The sequence below is a fragment of the Halichoeres trimaculatus genome, unplaced genomic scaffold, assembly GCF_033239565.1.
Source record: "Halichoeres trimaculatus isolate MK-OKI-2021-1 unplaced genomic scaffold, fHalTri1.1 fHalTri1_scaffold_7, whole genome shotgun sequence".
Classification (NCBI taxonomy): Eukaryota; Metazoa; Chordata; class Actinopteri; order Labriformes; family Labridae; genus Halichoeres; species Halichoeres trimaculatus.
In genome coordinates this window covers 31,417,920-31,442,521 of record NW_027437185.1, presented here as the reverse complement: position 1 = coordinate 31,442,521, position 24,602 = coordinate 31,417,920, and the positions used below count along the sequence as shown (strand labels likewise).

At 41.1% G+C, this 24,602-nt stretch overlaps 2 protein-coding genes across 3 annotated transcripts; one reads left to right on the top strand and one right to left on the bottom strand.

Annotated features, from left to right (window-relative positions):
• Positions 1-1,450: 1,450 nt before the first annotated feature.
• On the top strand, positions 1,451-23,890 carry bend4 (BEN domain containing 4). Of its 2 annotated transcripts, XM_074673410.1 has the most exons (7): positions 1,451-1,555; positions 8,601-9,384; positions 14,755-15,318; positions 19,651-19,742; positions 19,918-19,944; positions 20,069-20,309; positions 22,413-23,890. In XM_074673410.1, the coding sequence occupies exons 2-7, from the start codon at positions 8,868-8,870 to the stop codon at positions 22,643-22,645; spliced, it is 1,674 nt and encodes a 557-aa protein (XP_074529511.1). In that variant the 5' UTR covers positions 1,451-1,555; positions 8,601-8,867; the 3' UTR covers positions 22,646-23,890. The 2 variants fall into 2 exon arrangements, with proteins under 2 accessions (XP_074529511.1, XP_074529512.1); XM_074673411.1 differs by lacking the exon at positions 1,451-1,555 and having other exon boundaries at positions 8,418-9,384.
• shisa3 (shisa family member 3) lies at positions 3,495-6,651 on the bottom strand. Its single transcript, XM_074674357.1, has 2 exons — positions 5,988-6,651; positions 3,495-4,649 (listed from the first exon to the last, which is right to left on the bottom strand). Exons 1-2 carry the CDS (start codon positions 6,256-6,258, stop codon positions 4,054-4,056), a joined length of 867 nt encoding a protein of 288 aa, XP_074530458.1. The 5' UTR covers positions 6,259-6,651; the 3' UTR covers positions 3,495-4,053.
• Positions 23,891-24,602: the final 712 nt, after the last annotated feature.

The window sequence follows — 24,602 nt, the reverse complement described above, 5'->3', positions numbered from 1 at the left end:
TCTGACAGTGTGTGTGACTGCGTGTGTCAGTTTATCGCCTGCATGTGCATGTGCAGTATGCGAGTGTGTGTGCGTGTGTGTCACCTCTACTGTGTCTGTGTATGCATTGCATGTCTGTGTCCTCTATGTGAGACCAGGACCTGCTTTCTCCTGGTCTTCCTCGTGTGTTTCTCTTGAGCGTGTGTATGTGTGTGTCCGTCTGCACGACTCCAGGTAAAGCTACGGTGTTCTGCTGTGTGCTGATGCATGGCCCTGTACGGGAAAGTGTGCGGTATGACTGTGTTTGTGTGTTCGTGGTCAAACTCTCGGCCTGGACTGTGAGAGTTTTAACGCTCAGCTCGCTTCGACAGGAGATGTTGCACAAAGCACTCGATGTACCTTTCCAGTAGTGAATCTCTGGTATTCTCTGCTTTCAGTTTGATTTCTCTTCAGTGTTTGTAACTTTTTTCTACATGCAGTGTTCGACTGCTTTACAGGAGCGAGGGATTATGATTCTTTTCTCTGCTTGTCTTTTGGTGTCAACAGTTTAATTGGTCGTCATCTCGTCAAAAGTTTCCAAACAGCTGAATGTGGTATCACTGTTGTCGTAGAAGGCTTTGGGACTGTTGCTTTCTTTTCCAGAAAACATAAAAACACACGTTGTCCGTGAAAGTCGTGGGCTGCATGAATGAATAACACAAACTGTTCTGAAATGTTAACTGTTACTACTTTGATTCTCCCTCGAGTGTTGATCACTTCACAGAAGAGGAAAAAAAACGCACCTTTAACTTTTCTGTTGGATATTTGTTTCTTTTCTGTCATTTTGTTCAATGATTGTTCTGCATGTTGGGACTGCAACCTTATAAGTGTCGTCTTTTACTGCCATGAAGGACTACTGAAATAAACTTTACAGTCATGGAGGAACAAAGTGTGTGTGTGTGGGAGTTTGTGATGGGTGTGTGGGGATAAACAGGACATACAGAGCAGCGATAACCTCAACAGGAAGAGGCTTGGAGAAACAAATGGTATCAATATCATCCATATTTGTTGTGACTGCAGGGTTTCCCAGACTCTCTGGGATCCAAAACAGACGTCCGCTTGTGTTACAGATGAACTTGTTGATTAGGAAGTGATCCAAGTAGATTCAGATTTCATGTTAAGGTTTTTTACTACAGCTACTTTTTTGTTTTAGCATGTACAAGGCTGTGAGGAGTTTGAAAGTGATCTGAAGTCTACCATTTGGATATATGCTTGGCTGTAATCCACACTTTAAAATGAGATTATCAGCACCAATAGAGGTTGTTTCTAAATGCTACTACGTAGCTTCTTCGTAGCTTCCCGAACGGATGCAGCAAGACTGGATTGATTTACGGCAAATCGAAGTCTGTATGACAACAACGCGCCAACTGACGAATTTAAGTTGTGAGAAGAGACAACTGAGTTTTCCTCTGCCGAAAACGACTTCTGTGATTAATTTTGAGGGGGACACAGGAGCCTAACTGTCAGACAGAAAACGACAGAAGAGCAGAAGAAAGCTAAACAGGAGAGTGATACAGCACGGGCTAACGGCTAATTGGTAGGACATGATCAGTATTCACGAACGTTACACATTACCAACACGTCACACATGATAGGCTGTCACGCGACATATGGACGGCTACTTAACTACTGTACGAACTGACAGTTAGCTTGTTGACACGTTAGCCTACAAGTACGTCGTAGCAGCGGGCTGCTAGTAGCGCTACTGACGTTAGGGTCGCCAACTTTGAGGCAGAGAGATACGGGACGGGGGGGTAGGGGTAGGGGTAGGTAGTCTCTCGCTACCGTACAGTCTTTGCTCTCTTCACAGTACAGCGCGCACATCACACGACCGTTAGCACGGCCATGGCAGGCAGCCAGACGCACTATGCATAGCGCACAAAGAGAAAAAATATATACATCTTGTCTTTACCTCTGAGGCCGGGACAAACAACGTCCCGTATGGGACGCGCCTCTTTTGGCTCAAATACGGGACGCCCCGGCTAATACGGGACGGTTGGCAACCCTAACTGACGTACGGGTATGGCAAGCCCTTTTAACATTTAATAGCTACATTTGACTCTCTGGAATTAACATTAAGATATCAACAACATAATTGTGACTAGTCAAAATTCCAGTTCAAGATATCTTACCGCATTTTGACTTGTCAAAATGTAATTAAAGATATCTATTAATGCTATTATAGATATCTTTAATGGAAGGGGGTTGAAGATATCTTGATTTGGAATTGACTAGCCAGAATGAAATTGTAGATATCTGCAACTAGATTTATGGATAGTCATAATTTAGTTGCAAATATCCACATTTCACATTGTGGCTATCCATAATTGAATTTAATATATCTGTAATGAGAAACCCCACACACATGAATGGGGAAAGGGGCGTGATTTGTCCTAGGAGGAATTAAGTTGTGGATATCTGAAATTACAATTGTGGATAGGAATAATGTCATTGTGGATATCTGAAATGTTCTATTTGACTTGGAAGAATTGAATTGTGGTTATCTGTATTACATATCCAGACTAGCTATTGAACGTTACAAGGGCTTGCCACATACGGGACAAACTTATGTTTGCTACATTACTGTACTGATAAATACCTTACCCCGTCCCGTTGTATCAGGTAAAAGTTGACTTAAACAACTAGAGAACTAGAACTAGTTACCAAATAAACACACATCTGGTTAAAAGTCACACCTTTACTACAGTGTGAGTGAGACTCTGGGTCAGAAAGTGGCGAGTCAGTCCAATTAAAACAGATCCTCCTCATAGCATCTTTAAATTTCAGTCTTATAAGTTATAGTAACTGTCTATAAAACAAGACATGTTTCATATCTGCAATGTTGAATGCTTGATTCTGATTGGTTGCTACTCCTCAGCAACAACCTGTTATTTCTGGACAGCTCAGATATTCACGATGAGGAGAGACTCCTGCTCACCTTGTCAACACTCTGATCAGCTTGAGCAACCTGTTGACTTAGTATTGCTCCTTTTTTTCAAATGTGCATCTGTAAGTCCTGTTTGTGTAGGCAGGCAAAGATTTAAAGGGACATTTCCCCTCATATATGAATGGGAATCTGGAGTTAAATGATGATAATAGCTCAGACTTTTGAGAACCTTAACTAGTTTGCAGCTCTGAGGAGACATGGATTGCCAAGTCTATTTCACAGTCCGATAACTAGAAGAACAGAGCGTTCTTTGTAGGTTCTGTCATACCTGTTGGTGCAACCTAAACCTCTGTTTCTGGGCTGAGTTGTTTTTAACACTGTGGCCGTGCCACGCTCATTGAACACTGACAATGACTGATCTCAGCGCTGCATTCCTGCTGTGAAGTCTGGCGCAAGAATGAGCGACAGGTAGGGAGCGCGAACGCTCCGGTTTCCTCTCCGTCTGAGAGATGATGAGCTTTCTTTCAGCGCCCATATTTTTCTTTTTTTCTGTCATTAATCAGACTCTTCTTCATGATGGACAGAAAGATACTGAAAGATAACTTTTATTTGTTGGAAATAAGAGAATCATAACAACCCTGCTCTGGTTTTAGTGTCTGTACAACAACTCTTAGAATCCACACCCCCCCTACCAAATAAGAATGTCCTGGAAGTGTCAGGTCCTCTTCTTCACGAAGGTCCATGCGATTGTCAAAAACCACAAGATTTTCCTGGTGTGAACATGTATTTCTAACAATTCAACAACAGCCAGAGTGACAGTGTCTGTGGTGTAAATGGAAAATATTAGTCCATCACCTTCTTAAACAGTTTGTATAAAAAATATAATGTGGGCACATGAGGTCTGTTTACAAAATAAGATAAAAGTGCACAAGATTCAGAGCTGTTCCTGCGTCTTTAAGTTTGTTTATGTCCAAAGGAAAGCGCCTCAGGCCACGCTGCTCCACCAAGGCTGCTCCATCCTGCTCCGTCACTCTGTGTCCTCTCTGACAGCACAGGCCTGTCACCTAAACAGCACTAGCTGTGTCGCAGCACGCTTATCCTTCCCCACACCATCAGAAAAGCTTGTAATCCCTCTGCTGGGGTCCCTGTCAGCTCTGTCCGAAGTCGGTAAAGCCCTTGGCGGCTGTGAAGGCGTCAGGCTGCAGAGGGAAGAAGTACTGCTGTGGCAGGAGGAACGCAGCACTCTGCGAGGGGTGAGAGGGGTGTGAGGAGTGTGAAGCCTGATGGAGCTGCAGCTGTGTGTGGGTGGAAGGGTGCTGAATGCCTCCTGACAAGGGTGGAGATGTGTAAGGGGGAGGTGGAGGTGGAGGTAGAGTCTGAGGGGTCTGGGTGGGGGTGGAAGCTGAAGAGGAGACTGTTGCAGACACCAGACATCCATGCTGCTGCTGCTGCTGCTGCTGACCCCCGAGGGAAAACCTCCTCATGGAGCTGCCGCCTCCGGCCGAGCTGGAGCTGGTGGTGGCTGTGCTGGACTGCCTCGACGGGGCGCGGAGGCTCGGGGGAGCCGTGGTGAGGATCATGGGGATGGTTTCTCCCTGGCAGCTTCGCAGGGAGAAGCGGATGGGCTGCTGGGTCGGCTGCTTGGGCCGCAGGCAGGTGCAGCAGTAGACGGCCACCAGAGAGCCGACCACGACGAAGGCAACAAAGATGCTGCCCACCATAAGGAAGGGCACGTAGACAGGTTCTGAAGGCGAGGAAACAAAAAACAAACACAGGTCAGATCGATAAGACAGGAAGCGGAAAAGTATAAAAAAAAAAAAAAAGGTCCTATTAACTTTCTTTCCATCTTTCCAAATGTGTTATTTGCCGCTAAAAAGCCTGATGTAAATATTTTTATCTCCTTATTATTTAATTATTAAATAATAAAGTGTTAATAAAGGAGAACAGTATTGTTATCTTCTCAATCGAGTATTTATATCTATGATTCCTTATACCAGCTTTTTAATTCTTTCCGGTAGAGCTGCTTAAAACTCACACTCCACTTTGTTAAAGTAAAGTTTTCTCCAACTGTTGTTTAATGCTCTGATTCCTTTTCAATGCTTCATATCTTTATCGACAAAACCCAACACACACATTCCTCCCACACAACACACACACAGCTCATATTTCACTCTGTGGAGCCCACTCGGACTTCGGGAGGAAATCAGCGAATGTTTATTTATTTTGATAAGGCAAAAAATAGGAAATTGCCAGCGCACAGCCCATTTATTATAATCCGCAGAGCTTATCAGTACGGGAAATTTAAAGACAGCTTCTAAATTGATCTGTTGTTGAATGTGTCACCACTAACAGAGGTTTAATGTGACACTGCGAGTCTGGCAAATGTTTGAAGGGGCCAAAGAAAATGAGTTGCTGCTTCGTGCTGTTGTGATTGCTAAATGAGTGAGCTGTCAGGGTGTTTGGCAGCACAATGAGAGGGATTGTGGGAGAAAGTTTTGTGTTTACTCTGGATAACATTCCAATATCGTAATCTAGTATGTTTAGACAATTTTTAGGCATTTTGTGAAATTACAAGTCTGAAAAAAACTCTTTGAGGGCACAGAAAACTGAAAAAGTTGTGACTGAACGCAAAAAGTCTGAAACTTTAAGTCATCCAAAACACTTATTTGTAAAAATTCAACTTACTTTTAGTTTTTTCTTCAGTAAATCAAGAAGATATGTTGCACCAAACACTCATGTTATGTCTGTTTTGACTATATTTAGCCAAATCTAAAGAAAAATGGGTCTTCTAATTGAGTGTGACAGCCAACTGAAACCTGCTTTATTTATGTTGTTCAGCTGACCTCTGACCTCTCTGTAAAACCAACTTCCCTGTAGGTCAATCAGACTGTATAAACCATAAATTAGACCCAACATAACCGTACATTTCATAGTATTTCATTAATTATTTCTAATTAAACCTGAGCAAAGTTACTGGTTTAATCAGCCAAACTTGCCAATGTGAGATTGGTTTCCTCAGCATTTCTGAAAACTTGCAACCTTTGGAAAGAAGCATTTTTTTGAGGGAAACACTCATACTTACGTGCTGCATACTCGGTGTTGTCCACCTCCCGGTCGTTGGTGCAGCTGCCCTGGTCCAGCCGTGCGTCCGCGGCCGCGCAGCAGTAGCGCAGCGAGCAGGAGCCACAGCACACCGTGGCGTCCGTCGTGTCAAAGTCCTCCGGACACTGGAAACCATCGTGGTAATTCCCGTTACCGTCAAGCCAGCCATGGCAATATTCCCCCTGTGCGTCCGATATCCGCAGATTCCAGGTCAGATATCCCAGCAGCAGGCAGCTCAGCAGGCGCACCATCCCGGCGAGCCGCTACACACCCCTGAGAGGGCTTCAGCTCCGCGGCCACCGATTGAGCCCGGGCTCGGAAGTCTTCATTGGGGCTACTTCACTGGCACAGTAACTGGATCCAGAGAGTCGAAGTTATGTCATCTCTCCTGCTTCGAAATCACATAGAAACTTCAAAGATGATAGAAATGTCTTAATTAGACCTCCTCTTTAGGTCCCTTAAAAAATAACTTAACAGAACTTTCTTCTCATCACAACATGCAGCCAACAATCCACCCCGGGTCCTTTGCCGTGCTCCCTCTTCCTCTGGTCTCTCCTGTGGTTTGTTCTGAATGTGGAGCAGAAGTTGTGCGCCCACGAAACTGGAGGTCTGCTGCTTTTGTGGCTCACGCTGTGTAGGCGCGCACGTATGCTATTACAACTGAGCGTGCGCGTTCACGAAGTTGAGAGGCAGCTGGTTATTCAAAGCCTAGAATGTGCTTCAACAACATGCATGGATCACCTAAATTAGGTAAGAGCTGAATATGTAAGCTCCTGAAAAAAAGTAGAATATTATTAAATGTAACACATGAAAATTTGAATGCAGAAAAAATAATCACAAACTTTCACAATAAGGAAAAAACAACAATATTTATTTCTTTCAAAGCTGAACTGAAAAAAATAAAATAAAACAGTATTATTAAAAAACAAAACCCTCCAATATTCTAATCAAAAATTTCCCCTTATCTATCTGAGTAACAGCTTAAAGTTCTTAGGTTTACCAAAATAAGTCAAGTGTGGATAGCAAATAAAGGTGTGAAACTGTTGTTTATTATGGATTTTATGTACCTTATGCCAATCAGAATTTCTTTATTATTCCCAGGGGGAAATTTGATGTTACCGTTGCTCTTCACATATTACAACAGTTAGGAAACAAGATGATATAAAGGGTCAAGTGATAGATATACAATAAATAAGCGATAGAGCAGCATTAAGTACCAAAATAGTGATAGGTACTGAACAGATTAACCAGATAAATAGAAAAAGATAAAACAAAAAGTATTTACATTGATAATAAAAGGAAAGTTTGGACTAGGTTTAACATATATTGCACCTTGTGAACAGTAATAAGCAGTATTTCTGAACTGTATTAACTGAGCATTGCACTTGGTAGCTAGAGGTTAAACAGATGTTGCACTCAGTGAACTGTACTGGACAGATGTTGCACAATAAGAGCAGAAATGAAATAAAACTAGACATATATTTCAATTGGCTTACAGAAAATTAAAGAAATATTGCTCTTGTATGAGATGTATATTACACTTTGAATAGAATTCATACATTTCAGTTGGGTAAATTTATGTATGTGGTTGATTTTTTGTTATTACCAAGGTAATAAATTAGCTGTTAATTTTTATTTATTTATTCATTTATTTATTTAATTAATTTTATTTTTTCATTTATTTATTTATTTATTTATTTAATTTTATTTATTCATTTATTTATTTAATTAATTTTATTTATTTATCTATTCATTTATATATTATTTTTTGTACAATTTTGGAAAAAATATGTGGAAGCCCATTTCTGCCAGGAAAAAAAAGGTAAACAAAAAAAATAGTATGGCATAATTATGAGATACTAAATTATTTGTATGACCTAGTATGCCATGACTAAGACATACCATTTTTTTTTAGTATCATTGGAGTCAGTGAGCTTCCATAACATCCAAACTGAAGCTTGCACAGAGAACTTGTTTTTAAATTTAGTGTTTTCTGACATTTATTGATGTGAAGTCAATGGAACAGCATATCAGTGGTTTATGGAAAGATGTCATGCACTTTACACAGATTTATCACTGTGATTGTGCTGGCAGCATGTCTCACCATCCCCTCATTCAGAAAACCTGCTGTTTGTAAACTATAGATGTGGCGCCCCCTTCTGGTGGTGCAAACTTTTATGTGTGCAGCTCACCAGACACGTTCATCCCTAGTCTTTAGAATAAACACTGAAGTTGTATAGGTAACTCCTGCCTGAAAAAAGACACTGGAATTTGTTGCTGCTTTAAAAATGTGAATTCAAAGATAAAACATTATGAGTATATTTCAGTTAAAAAGGCTTCTCTTTTTAACATGTGTTTCCACATTTATTTAGGGATAATTATTTGGAGCTTGTTAAGTTTTGTAAAATCTCTACCTCTCAGCTACAGAAACATTGTTTCATTGAATGTCTTTGTGGAGTCTTTCTGGCATTAGCGCTCATTTTCCTCCTTGATGCTTTGAGCTCAGTAGCAAAATGGCCTCTGCCTTTTCATTCGTCGTATTTCGTTGAGCCCTTTTTTTCTTCTCATTTTTCACATTGTAAAACTGCTGTAGCGCCCCGTTGTTCTCTGTGTGGATGGCGTGGCTACAAAGGAGGCAGGCAGCGGCGCTCAAGTCCCGCCTGTATTCCCCTCTGGAGGAGTCTCAGTGTCTGCGCTCCCGACTGGGGATTGGCGCGGCTGCTTGTCAGTAAATGAGCCCACCCCTCTGGATGTGGGGAAACCGAGCCAGACAGTGACGGACCTGACCCCCCGGTAATCAGCTGCCTGTCACACCAGCACCGACCCAGAGCCGTCCGCCGCGCTGTGACACCTGGCAGGGATGGAGGGAGAGATGCAGCCCGCAGACGAAGGACCCTGTGCCCCCAAAATGTGCAGACAGCAGCGTGGTCCGTACAGCACCCTGAAAACCTTCCAGAGCAGACGCTGGGCGGGCAAGACGCGCTTTGACAGGTCCAGTGTAGTGGAGATGCCTCTGTTTGGCGATGGGCATCACTTCACTTTCCAACCCGAGCAAACACACCATTTCCAGCCCCTCCATCACCACCAACACCAGCAGCAGCAGCAGCAGCAGCAGCAGCGTCTGCAGCAGCTTCACCAAAGCAGTGTCGCCATCAGCAGCAGCCAGCAGCATCACCAGACTCCTCAGCAGCAGCAGCAGCAGCAGCAGCATCGTTTCCCATGTGAGAGCAGGCCCAGCAGCAGGGTCCCGACATCCACCTCAGCGCCAGCGGGCAGCGTGGCGGCCGCAGTGTCTCCTGGTACCCTGGAGGGGCGCTCCAACGGCGGCAGAGCAGATCCCAGGTTCTCCCCTGACTGCACCTTTGGAATCAGCTCAGGTGGGTCTCAAAGTTGCACAGAGGTACTGAAAAAAGTGACACCCAGTTTTTGCATGTAGAAGTGTTTTATACCTGGATTTTAATGAGTGACACCTTTTTTAAATCTCAAGCTCAGGTCAATGTTGCTGCTTTGATTCTGATTTCAGTGTCAGTTTAAAGATATGGTTTAACTTAAAATGTGATATCCAGCTGTAGTGCACTGATCCAATACATCAACTTTGTAGCTTGTGCTAAAATTTATCTTTTTTTTTAGGTAAATTATCAGGTGAACACAAGAAATGACAAAACACCTGTGTTGAAAAATAAAGTATTATCAAACCAAGCGATACTTTTGTCGAAAGGTTAACTTTGGTTTGGGAGAAAGACTCTATCAGCCAATACAGGTTGGAAAAATGTCAGAGTAATGGTGCATGTTTTAGATTTTTTGCATGGATATGAATGCATCAAGTCTTTAAATGACCACAAAATTGAATGATAGGCAAAACAGTACTGCATTATCACCAAGCTTCTCTTTTGTTTGCTCTTCATCACTTGATCTCCGTGTTTTTGTTCCCTTTTCTTCCTCATTTTCTTCCTGTCTGCAGTGATTGATTTGCTGCTGTAATGAGAGCAGTCATGATTGAATCTCCACTGTGCATGTGCTAAAAATTACATTGGGTAATTGTCTGTTCATGTGTGCAAGTGTGTGTGCGCGCGCGTGTAAGAGAAGGGCCGGCACAGTCTCCAGCTGAAACACATTGTTCATTTTTCCTCCTCAGCTGTGGTTCATTAGAGGGCTGTTCATGCTCAGGCAGAAATGTGTTCCCTGTGTGGAGGGTGGGTCCATGGGAGCCAACATTAAGATGAAAGCAGTGAACCTAATCCTGGTAGTTACAGAATTAAACATTTCAGCATCACATCCTTTTATCACGTTGTAATCTCTTTATCGCTGATGGCAACAGATGCTTAGTTTGCAACTGGTTAATGTTTCTTTCTGAAGCTCTGTCACCCTAATATAAGAGTTAAAAGATCTGTGCATGTAATAATGCAGGTTCAAGTGAAAAATAAGCATCAATATTATATTTTTCAGCCTGGTGTCTTGTGTGAATCAAACCCAGGTCAATTAAATCACATTCCTTGCTACAAAGAATACGCCCGTATCACTCATCACCCAGATGGATAAAAGTGTCATCCATTACATCTGATAATGACACATGCGAGAGCCTTTCTCTGCACAATGCCTGTAACTTAATGTCCCCATCATTGCTGTAAAACGAACAAAAAAACTTGCTGTCCTCCTCTTGAAGAAGAACCCCGGGACTTGGCAATCAGTTGAGCGCACAATAACACAAATTGCATTGAGAAGCCTTTCCCAAAGAGTTGTGATTAAAATAAATGGGGCTCATAAATTTGCCTCTGCAGAGCGTGTTGTTTTTAATGAAATTTTATGAGGCTCTCAGACTGGTGAGAGGAGAGAGGAGGGTGGTGGTGGTGTGGTGGTGGTGTAGGAAGGGGTGGTGGTGGGGGGCGAAGGCGAATGATATCAGATACATCTCGACGAGTAAACAGAGACAGCACGCATATTAATAAATGCGACACATCTGCGCCAGGCTGATAGACACGTCTGAGCGAGTGGCAACGCAGCAGTGGCCGCCTGGAACTCATTTTGTCTGTGTGTATACTTTGTGTGTGTGTGTGTGTGTTTGTGTGTGTGTGTGAGGACAGTGGACTCATAATCATTACATGGAGGTATGTGTGAGATCATCTCATTGAGACGTGCTCTGACTACCAGGGAAACTATACACTGAGGAGGTTTCTGGACAAAAGCACGGTGCTGATTTCCTCCCCTCGCCCAGATATACTGTCCCTTTACAGTTTATTGACATCTGAATAAATCAGCATGAACAAGCAGCATTTCTGTGAACACACCGTTTGCTTCTGAAATGCGAGGCTTTGCTGCAAAAACGCAGGGAGAAAAACACACAAACACTCATGTTGTTCTCTTCATATGTGTAACAGGTTGAGGTACACTGCCTGGCCAAAAGAAAGGTCACACTCTCTAATATTTTGTTGGACCGCCTTTAGCTTTGATTGCGGCTCGCTGTAGCATTGTTTCGATAAGCTTCTGCAATGTCGCAAGATTTATTTCCATCCAGTGTTGCATTAATTTTTCACCAAGATCTTGCATTGATGATGGTACAGTCTGACCGCTGCTCAAAGCCTTCTCCAGCACATCCCAAAGATTCTCAACAGGGTTAAGGTCTGGATTCTGTGGGGGCCAATACATGTGTGACTAGAAAAGCACTCAAAAATTATCGTGACCCAAGACATATTTTATATCCCAGATCTTAGCATCCAGAATGTTACTAGGATCTGGGGCGTACTTTTCAGTGGCGATTGCTCTAAGACTGCAAGGGAAGCTCAGCGTCCCCTTAAATGTCCCTAAAAAAAAGTGGTGATATGAACTGCTGTGTTTACATTTCATTGACAAAATATGCACTAGAATTCCTTCATCTTTTGTTCAGAATCAGCTACCTATCAGAGTAAACTGGCTCCACCTCCTTCTCATTCATCCCCGCAGCGTCTCAGCGCTTTAACACAATTGGACACTGAGCGTCTTCTGACTTCAGCTGGGAAGCGTAGAGTGGGTTGTTCCACTGTGGAAACTGGGTGGTCATTGGATAAACGCTGGGCTTTGTCCCGCCCATCGGACGCTCAGCGTCTCTGGGGGTCTATGAGGCAGTGGGCTGGCCTGGACGCTGGGCTTCTGCATGATGATTGGATGATCTGTCTGAGACCGAATCCCTTTTTGATTGACAGTGAAATGTGCCAGTCAGCAATCTTGAAGTATAACCCTCCACCGGAGCATCTTCTGAGTTTTACAGTCAGTAGTTTTGGACTGATCCGGAGGCTTTACCGATCCCAAACGAGTTTACCTTTCTTAAAAAACAACGAGCGTTGTGTTTAAAGATTCTCTCTCTTTTCACCAATAAGCAGCTACAGCTACAGCTGTGGAGCTTCTCCCCCTGTCACTCACACTTACAGCCTGTCGTAGTCTCACATAGCAGCTCCAGCTGCTAACAAGCTGGCACGGAGGGTAGAATTTACGTTTAAATAAATAAACAAATTTATCATGTAGGCTGGAAAAAAATGAGCTTCCCCTCCTTGACTGACCAGCAGCCGCCACTGGTACTTTTACATCTGTCAGAAATTATGGTGATCTTGTCTTGTATTGTTTTGCAAAGCAATCCGACCATTTATGGTGGAGTTATATACACATATGGTGAAAATGGCCCTATCTTTCAATGATAAAGAATCCTTTAAAAAAAACCTGGATCCAGAGAGCAATCTGGATCACCTCCAAAATTTAATCACTTCTTCCTTATCCCATTTTGAATATTTCCTGAAAATTTCATGAAGATCTGTTTGTTAGTTTTTGAGATATGTTGTTTACAGACAAACAAAGAAACAAACAGATGAACAAACTCTCCCCAAAACACAACCTCTTTGGCAGAGGTAAAAATGATATCTCGTGCTCTCTGAACCACTCTTTTACAATTTGAGCCAATGAATCCTGGCATTGCCATCCTGTAGTATGACCGTGCCATTGTGGAAGAAATAGTCCATTGATGGAATAACCTGGTCATTTAGTATATTCAGGAAATCAGCTGACCTCATTCTTTTGAACCTAGACCTGACCAACTGCAGCAACCCCAGATCATAGCACTGCCCCCACAGGCCTGGATAGTAGGCACTAGGCATGATGGGTGATCACTTGTTACCCTGGCCTATCACTCTGGAATTGGGTCAATCTGGACTCATCAGACCACATGACCTTCTTCCATTGCTCTAGAGTCCAATCTTTATGCTCCCTAGCAAACTGAAGCCTTATTTCTTGGCAGTGGTTTTCTTAAGGCGTCACAGCTGTTCAGTCCCAATCCCTTGAGTTCCCTTCCCATTGTGTGTGTGGAAATGCTTTTTATCTTCTCTATTAAACATAGCCCTGAGTTCTACTGATGTTTTTCTTCGATTTGATTTCACCAAACGGTTTAATGATCGCCAATCACGATCATTCAGACGATGACCACTGCACGCTCTTCTTGTCCATGTCTTCTACGTCCTGTTCATTTTAACAACACACCAACCAGTGATGGTGAGGTTTGCGAGCTGGAACCAACTTTTTTTTTCGATCCAGCTGTGAACCAACTTTTCAAGTTCCTAATCCAATTTTTCTCCAGTCTGAACACAACACCCCATTCAAAATTAGGTTCAGGAACCAGCATGGAGCCCACTGTGTGCTCTTTCTGTGTATGTACCTTTAATACTTGAAACAATATAGTTCCGATGAAGTTTTTTCAATTTAACATACCTATTCTTCAATATATAAACTTGCAATGCTGTGTTCATGTACAGTTTGGAAAAAATCCTACTCTTTCACCCCCTCCCAGTCACAAGGATTTGTTTAGGTACCTAAACATGGTACCCTTTAGCTTTGAATCGTTACTCTGTACTACCGCCAGAATTCGGTTGGTACCTATATATGAACTCGTTTGGTACCCATCCCTAATGTGTTGTTACTCCAGGATCCCTTTCCAGTCAAAAGATGAATTGTTCAATTGAAATCTTTGTCTAAATACCCTCAGAATAAAATTTCATTGTCAGAGATGCTTATTTTTCCTCGAGGCCCATAGTCATAGGGCAGGGTTACATGGCCTAAAGATAAAAACTCATATTTTTTTTCGCACTAGCCTTGATTCACAACTTTGATCTACCTCTCTTTTCTGTCTTAAAAAGAAATAAAGCTAACAATAAAAAACGAGTCAAACAGGCTTTTAGCCCCTGGGAGATTAGCTTACCTTCGCAGTCATCTGGAAAGTAAACAATATAAAAGCCCTGTGTTATTGGAAAACTGATCCTGCTAATTTTAGCTTCTGTTTAGCAGTTGCTTGTTGGCTGCAGAGGTCTTGCACATCTCATAGTAAGACATATTCTCTCTGCTTCATGCCTCTGTTGAAGATGATGCTGCGTTAAGCTGCAACGGCCTTCAAGCAAACTGTGCAGGGGACTGTGATTTGTTCAAGGTCCAGGGGAGGGAAAGGATGTGAATTACAGGACTCCTGACAAGTTAAAATGTAGATACTCAATTTTTAAATTCTCCTTAACCAAACATAAGGAATACTGAAAAAAATATCTCTCAGCCCGAGTCGACACTAGCTGTGTGTTTGACACGCAGGTTTGGAAAGCAAGCGGCTGTGATTCAAGCCTGAAGCTGATTGGTGCAAACTGATTACAAATCAGCTCTAAGTCCAGTCTTCGAGCCTCCAACTGTCTCCACAGTCTGCTACAGTGACACCCAGTTCTGGTCTTTGATTTCTCCTCTCTCTGCTGTAGAAAACCGTCTCATCCTGGATGCCTTCGCCCAGCAGTGCAGCCGAGTCCTCAGCCTCCTCAACAACGGCCGCCTCCTGGAGCCCTCCTCCTCTTCCTCCTTTAACTCAAACGTAAAGTTGGAGGATGGTCCAGGGGAGGTCCAGAGTCTCCACTGCTCCAAACCTGAGGAGAGCTCCTCCACCACAGACCCAGAGGAGGAGGCCCAACAAAGCCATTTGAACCAACATCAGACCTCCGCTGTTCTCCGCATCTTTACAGACTCCTTACAGAACTACCTGCTGACGGGTCCTCCTCAGAGCCAGCAGCAGCACCTGGCTGTGAGTCTGGAGGAGGAGCAGTGTCCGTCAGCAGAGCCCGGCTCAGGGGTATCCCCTCAGAGACACAACCTCGGGGGCTGGGGCTCGCCGACTCCGTCAGAGTCATACGGACACCCGTCATCCACTCTGCCAGAGGAGGAAGAGGAGGAGGAGAGCTGCTGTCCACGCTGCCTGGAGCTGGAGCAGGAGGTGCTGTCTCTGCAGCAGGAGAATGAGGAGCTCCGCAATAAGATGGAAAACTACCCAGGTAAGGTGGTTAAAAACAGACGTCTCAGGGTGTGGTTCTTTTGTTTCTGCCAGGGTGAAGGTTTACAGTTTGATTCATCAGATTATTTACAAATCCATCTGTACGTCTCTGAACGCTCCCGAAGGAAAGACCAGTGACAGTTCTCCAAATTTTAACAGCATTTTGTGTCTGATTTCTGAAAAAGTGGTCGACTTCTGGTTTCCTTCTTTGCCACTGACTTTAGTTTTTAATGATAACAATGGGGAACACAATTTTTGTTGAGTTAGGTCTGACAGCTGCTTTTAACTAATCTTTGGGTGCAGAATCCAAAACTGACCTCAGTTTTTCTCTATCACAGCAAGTATTTTAACTATAGAATAGAATAGAATAGAATAGAATAGAATAGAATAGAATAGAATAGAAATTTATTGTCATTATAAAAAGTACAACGAAAATGAAGTCACAGCAGCAATCAAGAAAACTAAAGTAAGAAAGGGATAGAAAGTGCAAAAAGGTCAGTAAAAAAATAGATGTTGACAGTTTGTCCATCATTGTCGGCCCACCGCAGATGAAGTTCTTCCAATGTGGCGTTGGTGTCTAATGTTAGCTCTGTTAGCCATGTCTGTTAATAGCTTGATGCTACTCCACCCTCTGGTATTCCCTCTGTTGCTGAGTTAGCACGACTAGCTCGTCCATCTTATTGGAGATAGATCTTACGTTCCCATTAACGAGGGATGGAAGGACAGGTCCATGTCGTCACTTCTTAGCTCACACCTGAGAACCAGTACGATGTCTTTACATGCTTCTCCTCACCTTGTGGGAAACATCAGGCCTTGCACCAGTTAGCATTGACATGCTACAGGCTGCTAACAGCTGAGTTCACATGTAAACAATGCAGCCATGGTCAGACAAACACAGGAGCAAAAGTAGTAAAAACATCACTGAAGACACAAAAAGTTTGGTGTCCATGACCAACAAATGAGCCATACAAAGTAATGAGCCAACCCAAATACAAAGATGACGAAAAGGAGACGAAAAAATTACAAGAAACGGACAGGAGCAGACATGATCTGGAACAAAGGAAATATAAATACCTATGTAAATAAAAAACTAAGATGGAGTAGTTACAAGCTTTGAAAACTTAAGAAAAACCTGCATAAAATGAAATAAAACTTACATTGGTATGCCCATGGTTACAAGGTTAAGAGAAAATCCAGAACAAATCCTCTTAATTCCTGCTATGCTAGCTTTCTGTTTGCACATACTGATAGTACTGACCCATTGTGAGCTGCACACACCTCTCACAGCACTGTTTCTATTTTAACTGCACCAACAAGTTGCCACGTAGCTGTAGCTGTAGATGAGTCCAATCATAATCAGCTGGAGAGTCTTACTACAGCTAATCAGTGGAGTTTTGTTTATCTTGGAGAAAAAGAAATGATGTGCTAGAAAAAAAATGACTGTAATTTTGGAATCAGCTTGCCAATTTTAGTTTTTATCAGCATAAAAATCTAACTCAACAGAATTTTTTTTCAAATTGTTCCTTAGTGTAATCAGCAGAATTACTGAATGTTGCAGTGAATGTTTGTCGTTGTGTGCTGACAACCTTTCCATAGCTGATCCAGTTGGTACTGGCAGTAGCACAGGAAGTCCTCAGATCCTTTGTTCGTTTTCATCTATTTATACCACACCATAGAGCCACTGTTAAAAATAAAAGTCCTGCATTCAAGAAGCTCAAACGATGCTCATTAATTCGCTTTTCTTTACTGTGAATGGTTTGATCCAGGGGTGTTGACTTGTGTTACATACAAAGTGATTTACAGAGTTAAATTTAAAACAGTAACATCATCAGCATTAAACATTGAAATATAAAAATAATACCAAATCAGGAGTATCCTCCAATCCATACATGATTTTACATCTCCTTAAGTTCTTCACATCCTTCTTATCCCTCATACTCTCCTTCATTATCTATCTCCTTTTAACAAGAACCTGTCATTTTCTCACAAAGATTTAGAGATATGCCCTTTTACTAGGGGAGAGTATTGGCAAGATCATCACGATACTTGGGTCACGATACAACAATATTATATTATCACATGGGTGAAAGACGTAGTCAGCTGGTGAAACTGATAAATGTCACTTGATGTAACCAATGTTACTCATCAAAAATCTAATATTGTGCAAAACATGACTTTGATTATTGTTTTATCAGTCTACTACACTGTGAAAAATTAAACTTCATTTTTTTTCTAAACTAACTGACCCAAGAATAGAGAGACAAAATTGATGTTTACGGCATCAAAACCCAAATCATCAAGTTTAGGAATGAAATATTTTGAAGATACTTTGAGATTATATTTATTATACAGTTTATGGGAAACATACAGTGGAGTAGCTCTTTGGCGCCATCTACTGCAGTGGGGGTGTGGAAGACATATTGTACTCCCAACTGACCCAAAATATGATTTTTTTCATTTCAACAACTATCGATAAGAGAGTTGAAATATTGACATTTTATCACAGGTCAAAGTATCTCTTTATATTTTTTCGCACCTCCACTTGTTACTCTGTCTTAAGTTTCTCAGCAGCTGTTTCAATATTCATTCTGTTTCAGTGGCGATTGCTTTAGGACTGCAAGAGAAGCTCAGCTTCCCCTGATGTATTATATATACTGCTGTGTGTACATTTCATTGACAAAGGTTTTCGCTAGAATTCCTTCATCTTTTGTTCAGAATCAGCTCCTATCACAGGTAACTGGCTCCACCTCCTTCTCATTCATCCCCGCAGCGTCTCAGCGCTTTAACACAGTCAGACGCTGAGCGTCTTCTGACTTCAGCAGGAAAGCATAGAGTGGGTTGTTCCACTGTGGAAACTGGGTGGTCATTGGATAAACGCTGGGCTTTGTCCCGCCCATCGGACGCTCATCGTCTCTGGGGGTCTATGAGGCAGTGGGCTGGCCTGGACGCTGGGCTTCTGCATGATGATTGGATGATCTGTCTGAGGCCGAATCCCTTTTTGATTGACAGTGAAATGAGCCAGTCAGCAATCTTGAAGTATAACCCTCCACCGGAAGTTTTATCGATCCCCAAGCAAGTTTACTTTTCTTAAAAACGACAAGCGCTGTGTTTAAAATTCTCTTTCTTTTCACCAATAAGTAGCTACAGCTACAGCTGTGGAGCTTCTCCCCCTGTCACTCACACTTACAGCCTGTCGTAGTCTCATGTAGCAGCTCCAGCTGCTAACAAGCTGGCACGGAGGGTAGAATTTACATTTAAATAAATAAACAAATTTATGATGTAGGCTGGAAAAAATGAGCTTCCCCTCCTTGACTGACCAGCAGCTGCCACTGTTATGTTTCTTGTCTTCTCTTTTGTTTTGAAGACGACTTCCTGTCCCTTAACCTTTTTTTTCATCATCATAACCTTTGAGTTAAGGTGTCTCCATAACATGTATGGATTATTGAAATAGATCATCTTTTGTTGCAGCCTTTAAATGAGCCACTCCCTGAGAATGATTTTGATGCTGAGATGATTTGTTTCATGTCATTTCTTGCTCTTATCGTATAGCTGCTTACGAGGATTGTGACAAAAATTTTGCCTTAAAGTGTTTTCATGGATGATGGACTCATAGTTTTGTTGTAGCTTTTGAAACAGGTGTAACTGTAAAACAAACACTATCAGCTTATTTCTGTGTGTTTAAGCATTAAGAAGACGACAAATGTTATCCAGAAAGTTTTGATGGTGTAGCAGATCCATGTGAACTAAGAGCTCTGATGTCATTTTAGCTTAGACTGGTTGATTGCTGAAATTTACGCTCTGAACGATGCATGAACAGTCTCTGGGGTTTTGGGGCTTTTAGTACTGGAGCAATAAAAAGAGAGCAGAAAGAAAGGATCCAAAAGGTTTTACTCAACTCTGCAATTTTATTTATATCAATTCACTTCCTATTGATGTATTTTTTTATTCCATAATTTAAGTTAAGTTTTGTTTGTCATCATTTCCACAGAGCCACACTCTCTAAATCTAAATGTATAACACAGTTTTGGGTAAAGGTCTCATTAGCATCTATTTTTGTTCACCTTTCCGCCTCCCCCAAAGCACTCAGAGCTCCCCTGTGTCACTTCAACCTAATTTGCTCTAAAGCTGATCATTTTATCTGCGTGTTAAATGTACTGAGCAGTATCTCACTTTAAAATGAAAACACATTAGCATCTGAATGATTTTTTAAAGAGGAAAGAAAATACTGCAGGGTTGGTATTGTTTAACGACTTACTGCATGGGTTGTCTGTTTGCTTGAAGGTTTTTTTGTTTACAGCTGTTCATGTTATATTTGTGTTTTTTTTTTTCGCAGCCCCCTGTCAAAATGTTCTTGATTACTTTAAGACTGTTCTCGAGTTTCACAACCAGCTGGTTCAGCCGATGCAGGAGGAGCAGCTCACCGAGGTGAGGAGACAAACATTTCTCACTGTTTTTTCAGAGGATGCCTTATGGAAGCATATGCTCAGGTGTTGAAAAAAAGCAGACCATATCTGCTTTGTATTAAAAGCCTCTTTACTGTGATAATGAAACAGTTATCTGGTGTGAAGATGTGGTGTTAAAGAAATCTGTGTCTCCACAGGAAGAAGAGCGGCAGACTGTTTTTGAGGTTGGTATTTTTATCAGAGCACTTACATCATCAAAAATGAAATAAGTTTAAGTTAAGTAAACATTTTCTGAGGCTGCATTAGAAGTTAAACAGAGATGAATCAACAACATTAATTTCCCTGCAGGGCAGCAAACAGCTCCTGGAGAACTACCCTCTCTTCATCACTAACAAGCAGTGGGACGAAGCCGTAAACTCCTCTAAGAAAGATGGAAGACGACTGCTGCGCTACCTTATCCGTTACGTCTTCACCACGGATGAGCTCAAGTTCTCCTGTGGTTTGGGCAAAAGGAAGCGCTCGGTCCACTCAGGAGATCCAGGCCTGGAGAGACGGCCGCTCAACCCCGTCAAAGTCAGCTGCCTCAGAGGTGAGACAGGAGGAGTCCAGCAGTGAAAAAAGGTGCCACTTTATGTCACCTAAGGAGGCTTTAAATGCTTAATTTAGCGCTTGAATTCTTTGGCCTGGGTTTCATTCTTCCAAACAACAGAAGCTAGCACATCAACCTTTATTTCTAGACTTCATACAAGAAGTAAGTTGGTGTTATTTTAAACAGCATGTTAACTTAGCCTGCGATGATATGCCTTTCTCCGGATTCGATTCTTTCATGATTTTTGGGGTGACAATACATTTTGAATTGCAGTTCTTCAATATTTCTGCTTTTTTATGAAAGAGGATAAGGGCCTCTGAAAAAAAAACAATAAATTATTTTTTTTTACTTTTTTTCTGAAAGTCAGAATTCTAACCTAATTTTAAAATTCTGATTTTTTTCTCAGAAAAATAATAATCAATGAAAAACATGGTTGTAAGGTCTGAATTGTAAAAAAAAAAAATCTGCCAATGGAACAAGAAAAATTTGCTAGAAAATTTGCTTGTTTTAATACAAGTAACTTTTCTCTTGTTTCTTTGGCAGTTTTTTTTTAACTTATTACATGTAATTTAGACCTCATTTTTGTCTTTAAATAACCTGAAATAAGACATTTCTCTGGACTGGTCAGGTAAATGTGGCTCATATTGAGTCTAAAAGAAGTTTTCTACTGAAAATAAGACAAAAACACTTGATGAGATCTCAATTTTTTGCAGTGTAACAGGTATGGTCTGGTTTGTCCTACAGTTAGTCTAAAGCTGGGTTTCCACCCAGCAGTCCGGTTCGGTTCAGTACAGTTTGGCACGGTTTGGTACACTTAAGCCTGATCCCGTTTGTGTTTCCACAGCAAACTGTGCCCTCTCGTGGTAGGAGGCGTGTAAACTGGATGCAGAAAGCCACAGCTGTTAAACAATAGCGTGACGCCTTAGCAGCGCGACACAGTTTACCCCGTTAATAAATCCAACAAAGAAGAAAAACACAACACAGTAAACAAAGAGAAACAATGGAAGACATGCAGCATTTCATCCTCTCTGTGAATGGCATGTAGCTCTTTGATACAAAGTGAAATCAAGCTTTTGTTTCAGAGAAGTCTGTGTGCCACCAGGAGAAATGCAGCTGCTGTCGGGGTAAGTGACGATTCTTCCGACCAATCAACGGTCTGCAGTGTTGTAGCTCGGATTGGTTCAGTCGGGCACCCATACAAAAGGATCCCAAAAAGTGGGACAGCTCTTCTCGGTTATTTTGGGATCTGTCCCGGGATAAGTCGGTGGAAACGACACAAAATGCGTGGCCGTAGACGAACCGAACCTGTCTGCTTGGTGGAAACCCACTCTGAGTCAGCATTTCCAACATCCTTTATCATTCAGCTTCATAACATCTCAAATAGAATAACGCGTAGTGGGGAAAAAAACCTGACATTAGTTAATTGTATGAGCAAGAATATTAGAATCAAATACTGACGACAGAATCTGATGCAGCTGGAGTTTTTCTTATCCTGCTTCATTTGGATTAAAAGCAAAGGGCTCCACATTTCCATCCCAGCATAATTTGTGCCAAATTATCTGTTACAACGTCATGTTCTCTGCCGACCATCAGTTGAGTCCTCAGTAATACTTTTATTTCCATATTCTAGTTGCACAGATCTTAACTTGAGCCTCTGGCAGCTGAACTGTGAGGAAGTCAGCAAGTTTTATCTTTTACACACAGGAAGAAAAGACGGTCAGCAGGTTTTACAGCTACAGGCCATGATTCTTGGCTCCAGCTGAGTAAGATTTCAAACAGATACTACGAGTATCTTCAAACTCATGTTAATAGTCTTTTGCAAGGTTTGAATCACGATAATCTGATGGATTACAGAACATTTAATGCATTTTTTCCTCACTCAGGTTACATGTTTTTGTTCAGGCAGCAGCTGGACACAGTTCTCAAAAAATATTTGAACAATTCAAGGTCAGACAGATAAAAATAAGCTTTAACCAGCCGTGGATTCTCACAAGTGACACATTTCATCTTGTCACGACTTAATTTTAAATATTATTTTAAACACTAACTAATATATATGACTGATTTCCAGTGTTTAGAAATGCACTCATGTCTTCTTTTCAGAGTTTATCCGCATGCACTGTGCCTCAAACCCTGACTGGTGGATGCCGTCAGAGGAGCAGATCAACAAAGTGTTCAGTGACGCCGTGGGCCACGCTCGCCAGGGCCGAGCCGTCGGCACGTTCCTGTGCAGCAGCGGCAGCAGCACCAGCAGCCTGTACATGGACGGCTTCGATGGACACCTATCACAAGACGAGATGTATCTAAAAGGGTGCCAAAACGGCCAATCAGACTGAAGTCCAGGAGGAGTAGCCCAAAATAGCAAAAGCCTGAAATGTAGCCGTAAAAACGACATATCCCAAAACACCGACCTTAACCTGTAATTTTACACAGAGAAGAAAACATTCCAGACATTTATCAGAGTCAGTTCTCTGGAGCAGTCCGTCCGTCTGTTTGTAGCTTTTTTTTTAAAAACATTTTTACAATTTTGATTTCAGTCTTCCATTTTCTACCTTCACTCTGTTTTAATATTTTTCAAATGAGTATCTGGGATTGTTTTCACTTTTGATAGGATGGCGTTCTACGTAATTGAAACAATATATTTATATTTCAGTGTCAAATACATTTTTTAATCATCACTGACTCGTCAGCTTCCATCACAGAAAGTAGCATTTGGTCCAAACTCTGAAAATGGCAAAGCGCCTTTACTTGCAAACTTTTTGCAGGAGTGCCTCAGAGAAAAACATGATTTGTTACATGTTGTTTTGCACTTTTTGTTTCTTAGTTTCAAGATGAAGAGTCATTTTTACTTTTAAAAAAGAAAAATGCTCCCAGACTTAAAGTTTTTGCAGTGTGCTCCAACAGCTTCATGTTTTTTTTGTTACTTCCCAAAGCAGGTTAAAGGATCATGTTGTAGTCGAAGAACAGTCGTAAGAAAAGATACCCACAGTATTATATAAACCTCTCTTCTAATTAATCTTTTTTTTTTCACCTATTTACAGTTCTATGTAACCTGAAAAGATTCATAATTCAATAAAGAAAAACTACATTTTGAATGAAGTACCATTTTGATAAACAACAAATATGTAATACAGCCATTAAATTGTAAAATATGGCAATATTATTATGATTTTTTTTTCAATATTGATTCATTATCATTAACTTTTTCATCATGATTATTTTGATAATTTAATACTTTTTAAAATGATGATTTTTTAAATTTATTTTCCAGTATTTTATAAAATAATAAAATAATATATGTTTTTTTTTTTTTTTACAAAGTATGAGGTGGAGCTCTGCAGCTAAACCCTTTTAATGGATCGTAACGGATCAAGCTGAGGTCCCACTCTCCGGCTTTGATTGACAGACCAAGTCATTCTGAAAAAAAAAATGAAATTTGACCATTGTGAAAAAGAACATTATGGAATTAAAAATAGATAAATAAAAATACTGAAAAATAAATAGAAAGTAATTATTTTAAAAAGTATGAAATTGTTAAGAAAAATAATTATCAAATATTTAATTTTAATAATTTCATATCAGAGAACTATAATATAATATAATATAATATAATATAATATAATATAATATAATATAATATAATATAATATAATATAATATAATATAATATAATATATTTCATAATAATATTGCCATATTTAACTATTCAATGGCCATATCATGTATTTGTTATTTATCAAATTGGAATTATTTAAAAAGTTGTTTTTATTTTTTTAATTATGAATCTTTCGGGGTTTCCTACAGTTCAGACATCACTCCTTCAGGATGACGTCTGAACATGAGGCTTCTTGAACCAGATGACGAACGGTGCATGGCAGTAAAGTTAAACCCACTGAAAGGCAAACATGCAAATTAAAAGCAGACAAAAACAAAGTTATACATCATGTTCTTCTTTTATTTCTTCTGTTGAAGACTGTTTTGTCATCCTGACACCTGAAGTCTGATATGAATCCAACAGCAGCATCATAAATATCTGAAATGTTACATTCCACGTTTTCATTCATGACTCCTGAGTCAGGGTGAACGTCTCTTTGCTAAGGCAGCTGCCAAACAACAAAGCCTTATGCTGGATTTAAGTCTTTCACAGGTTAATGTGTTGATTCTTCGTGTTTCATCAGTCATGTTACAGAGCTGTTGGTTGTTATTGTCTGAAAGCTGAAACCTTTTTCAGAAGACGAGAAACTTCACTTTAAAATGTTCCCAAGTAGAAGATGTCGAGCACTTATTTCTCCT

Bases quoted from the DNA above. Each gene is read 5' to 3' on its own strand.
- shisa3 (XM_074674357.1), bottom strand. From the start codon at position 6,258: ATGGTGCGCCTGCTGAGCTGCCTGCTGCTGGGATATCTGACCTGGAAT. The intron at 4,650-5,987 runs GTAAGTATGAGT...CCTCGCCTTCAG, and splicing joins CAACACCGAGTATGCAGCAC to AACCTGTCTACGTGCCCTTC.
- bend4 (XM_074673410.1), top strand. From the start codon at position 8,868: ATGGAGGGAGAGATGCAGCCCGCAGACGAAGGACCCTGTGCCCCCAAA. The intron at 9,385-14,754 runs GTGGGTCTCAAA...TCTCTGCTGTAG, and splicing joins CACCTTTGGAATCAGCTCAG to AAAACCGTCTCATCCTGGAT. The intron at 20,310-22,412 runs GTGAGACAGGAG...TCTTCTTTTCAG, and splicing joins CAAAGTCAGCTGCCTCAGAG to AGTTTATCCGCATGCACTGT.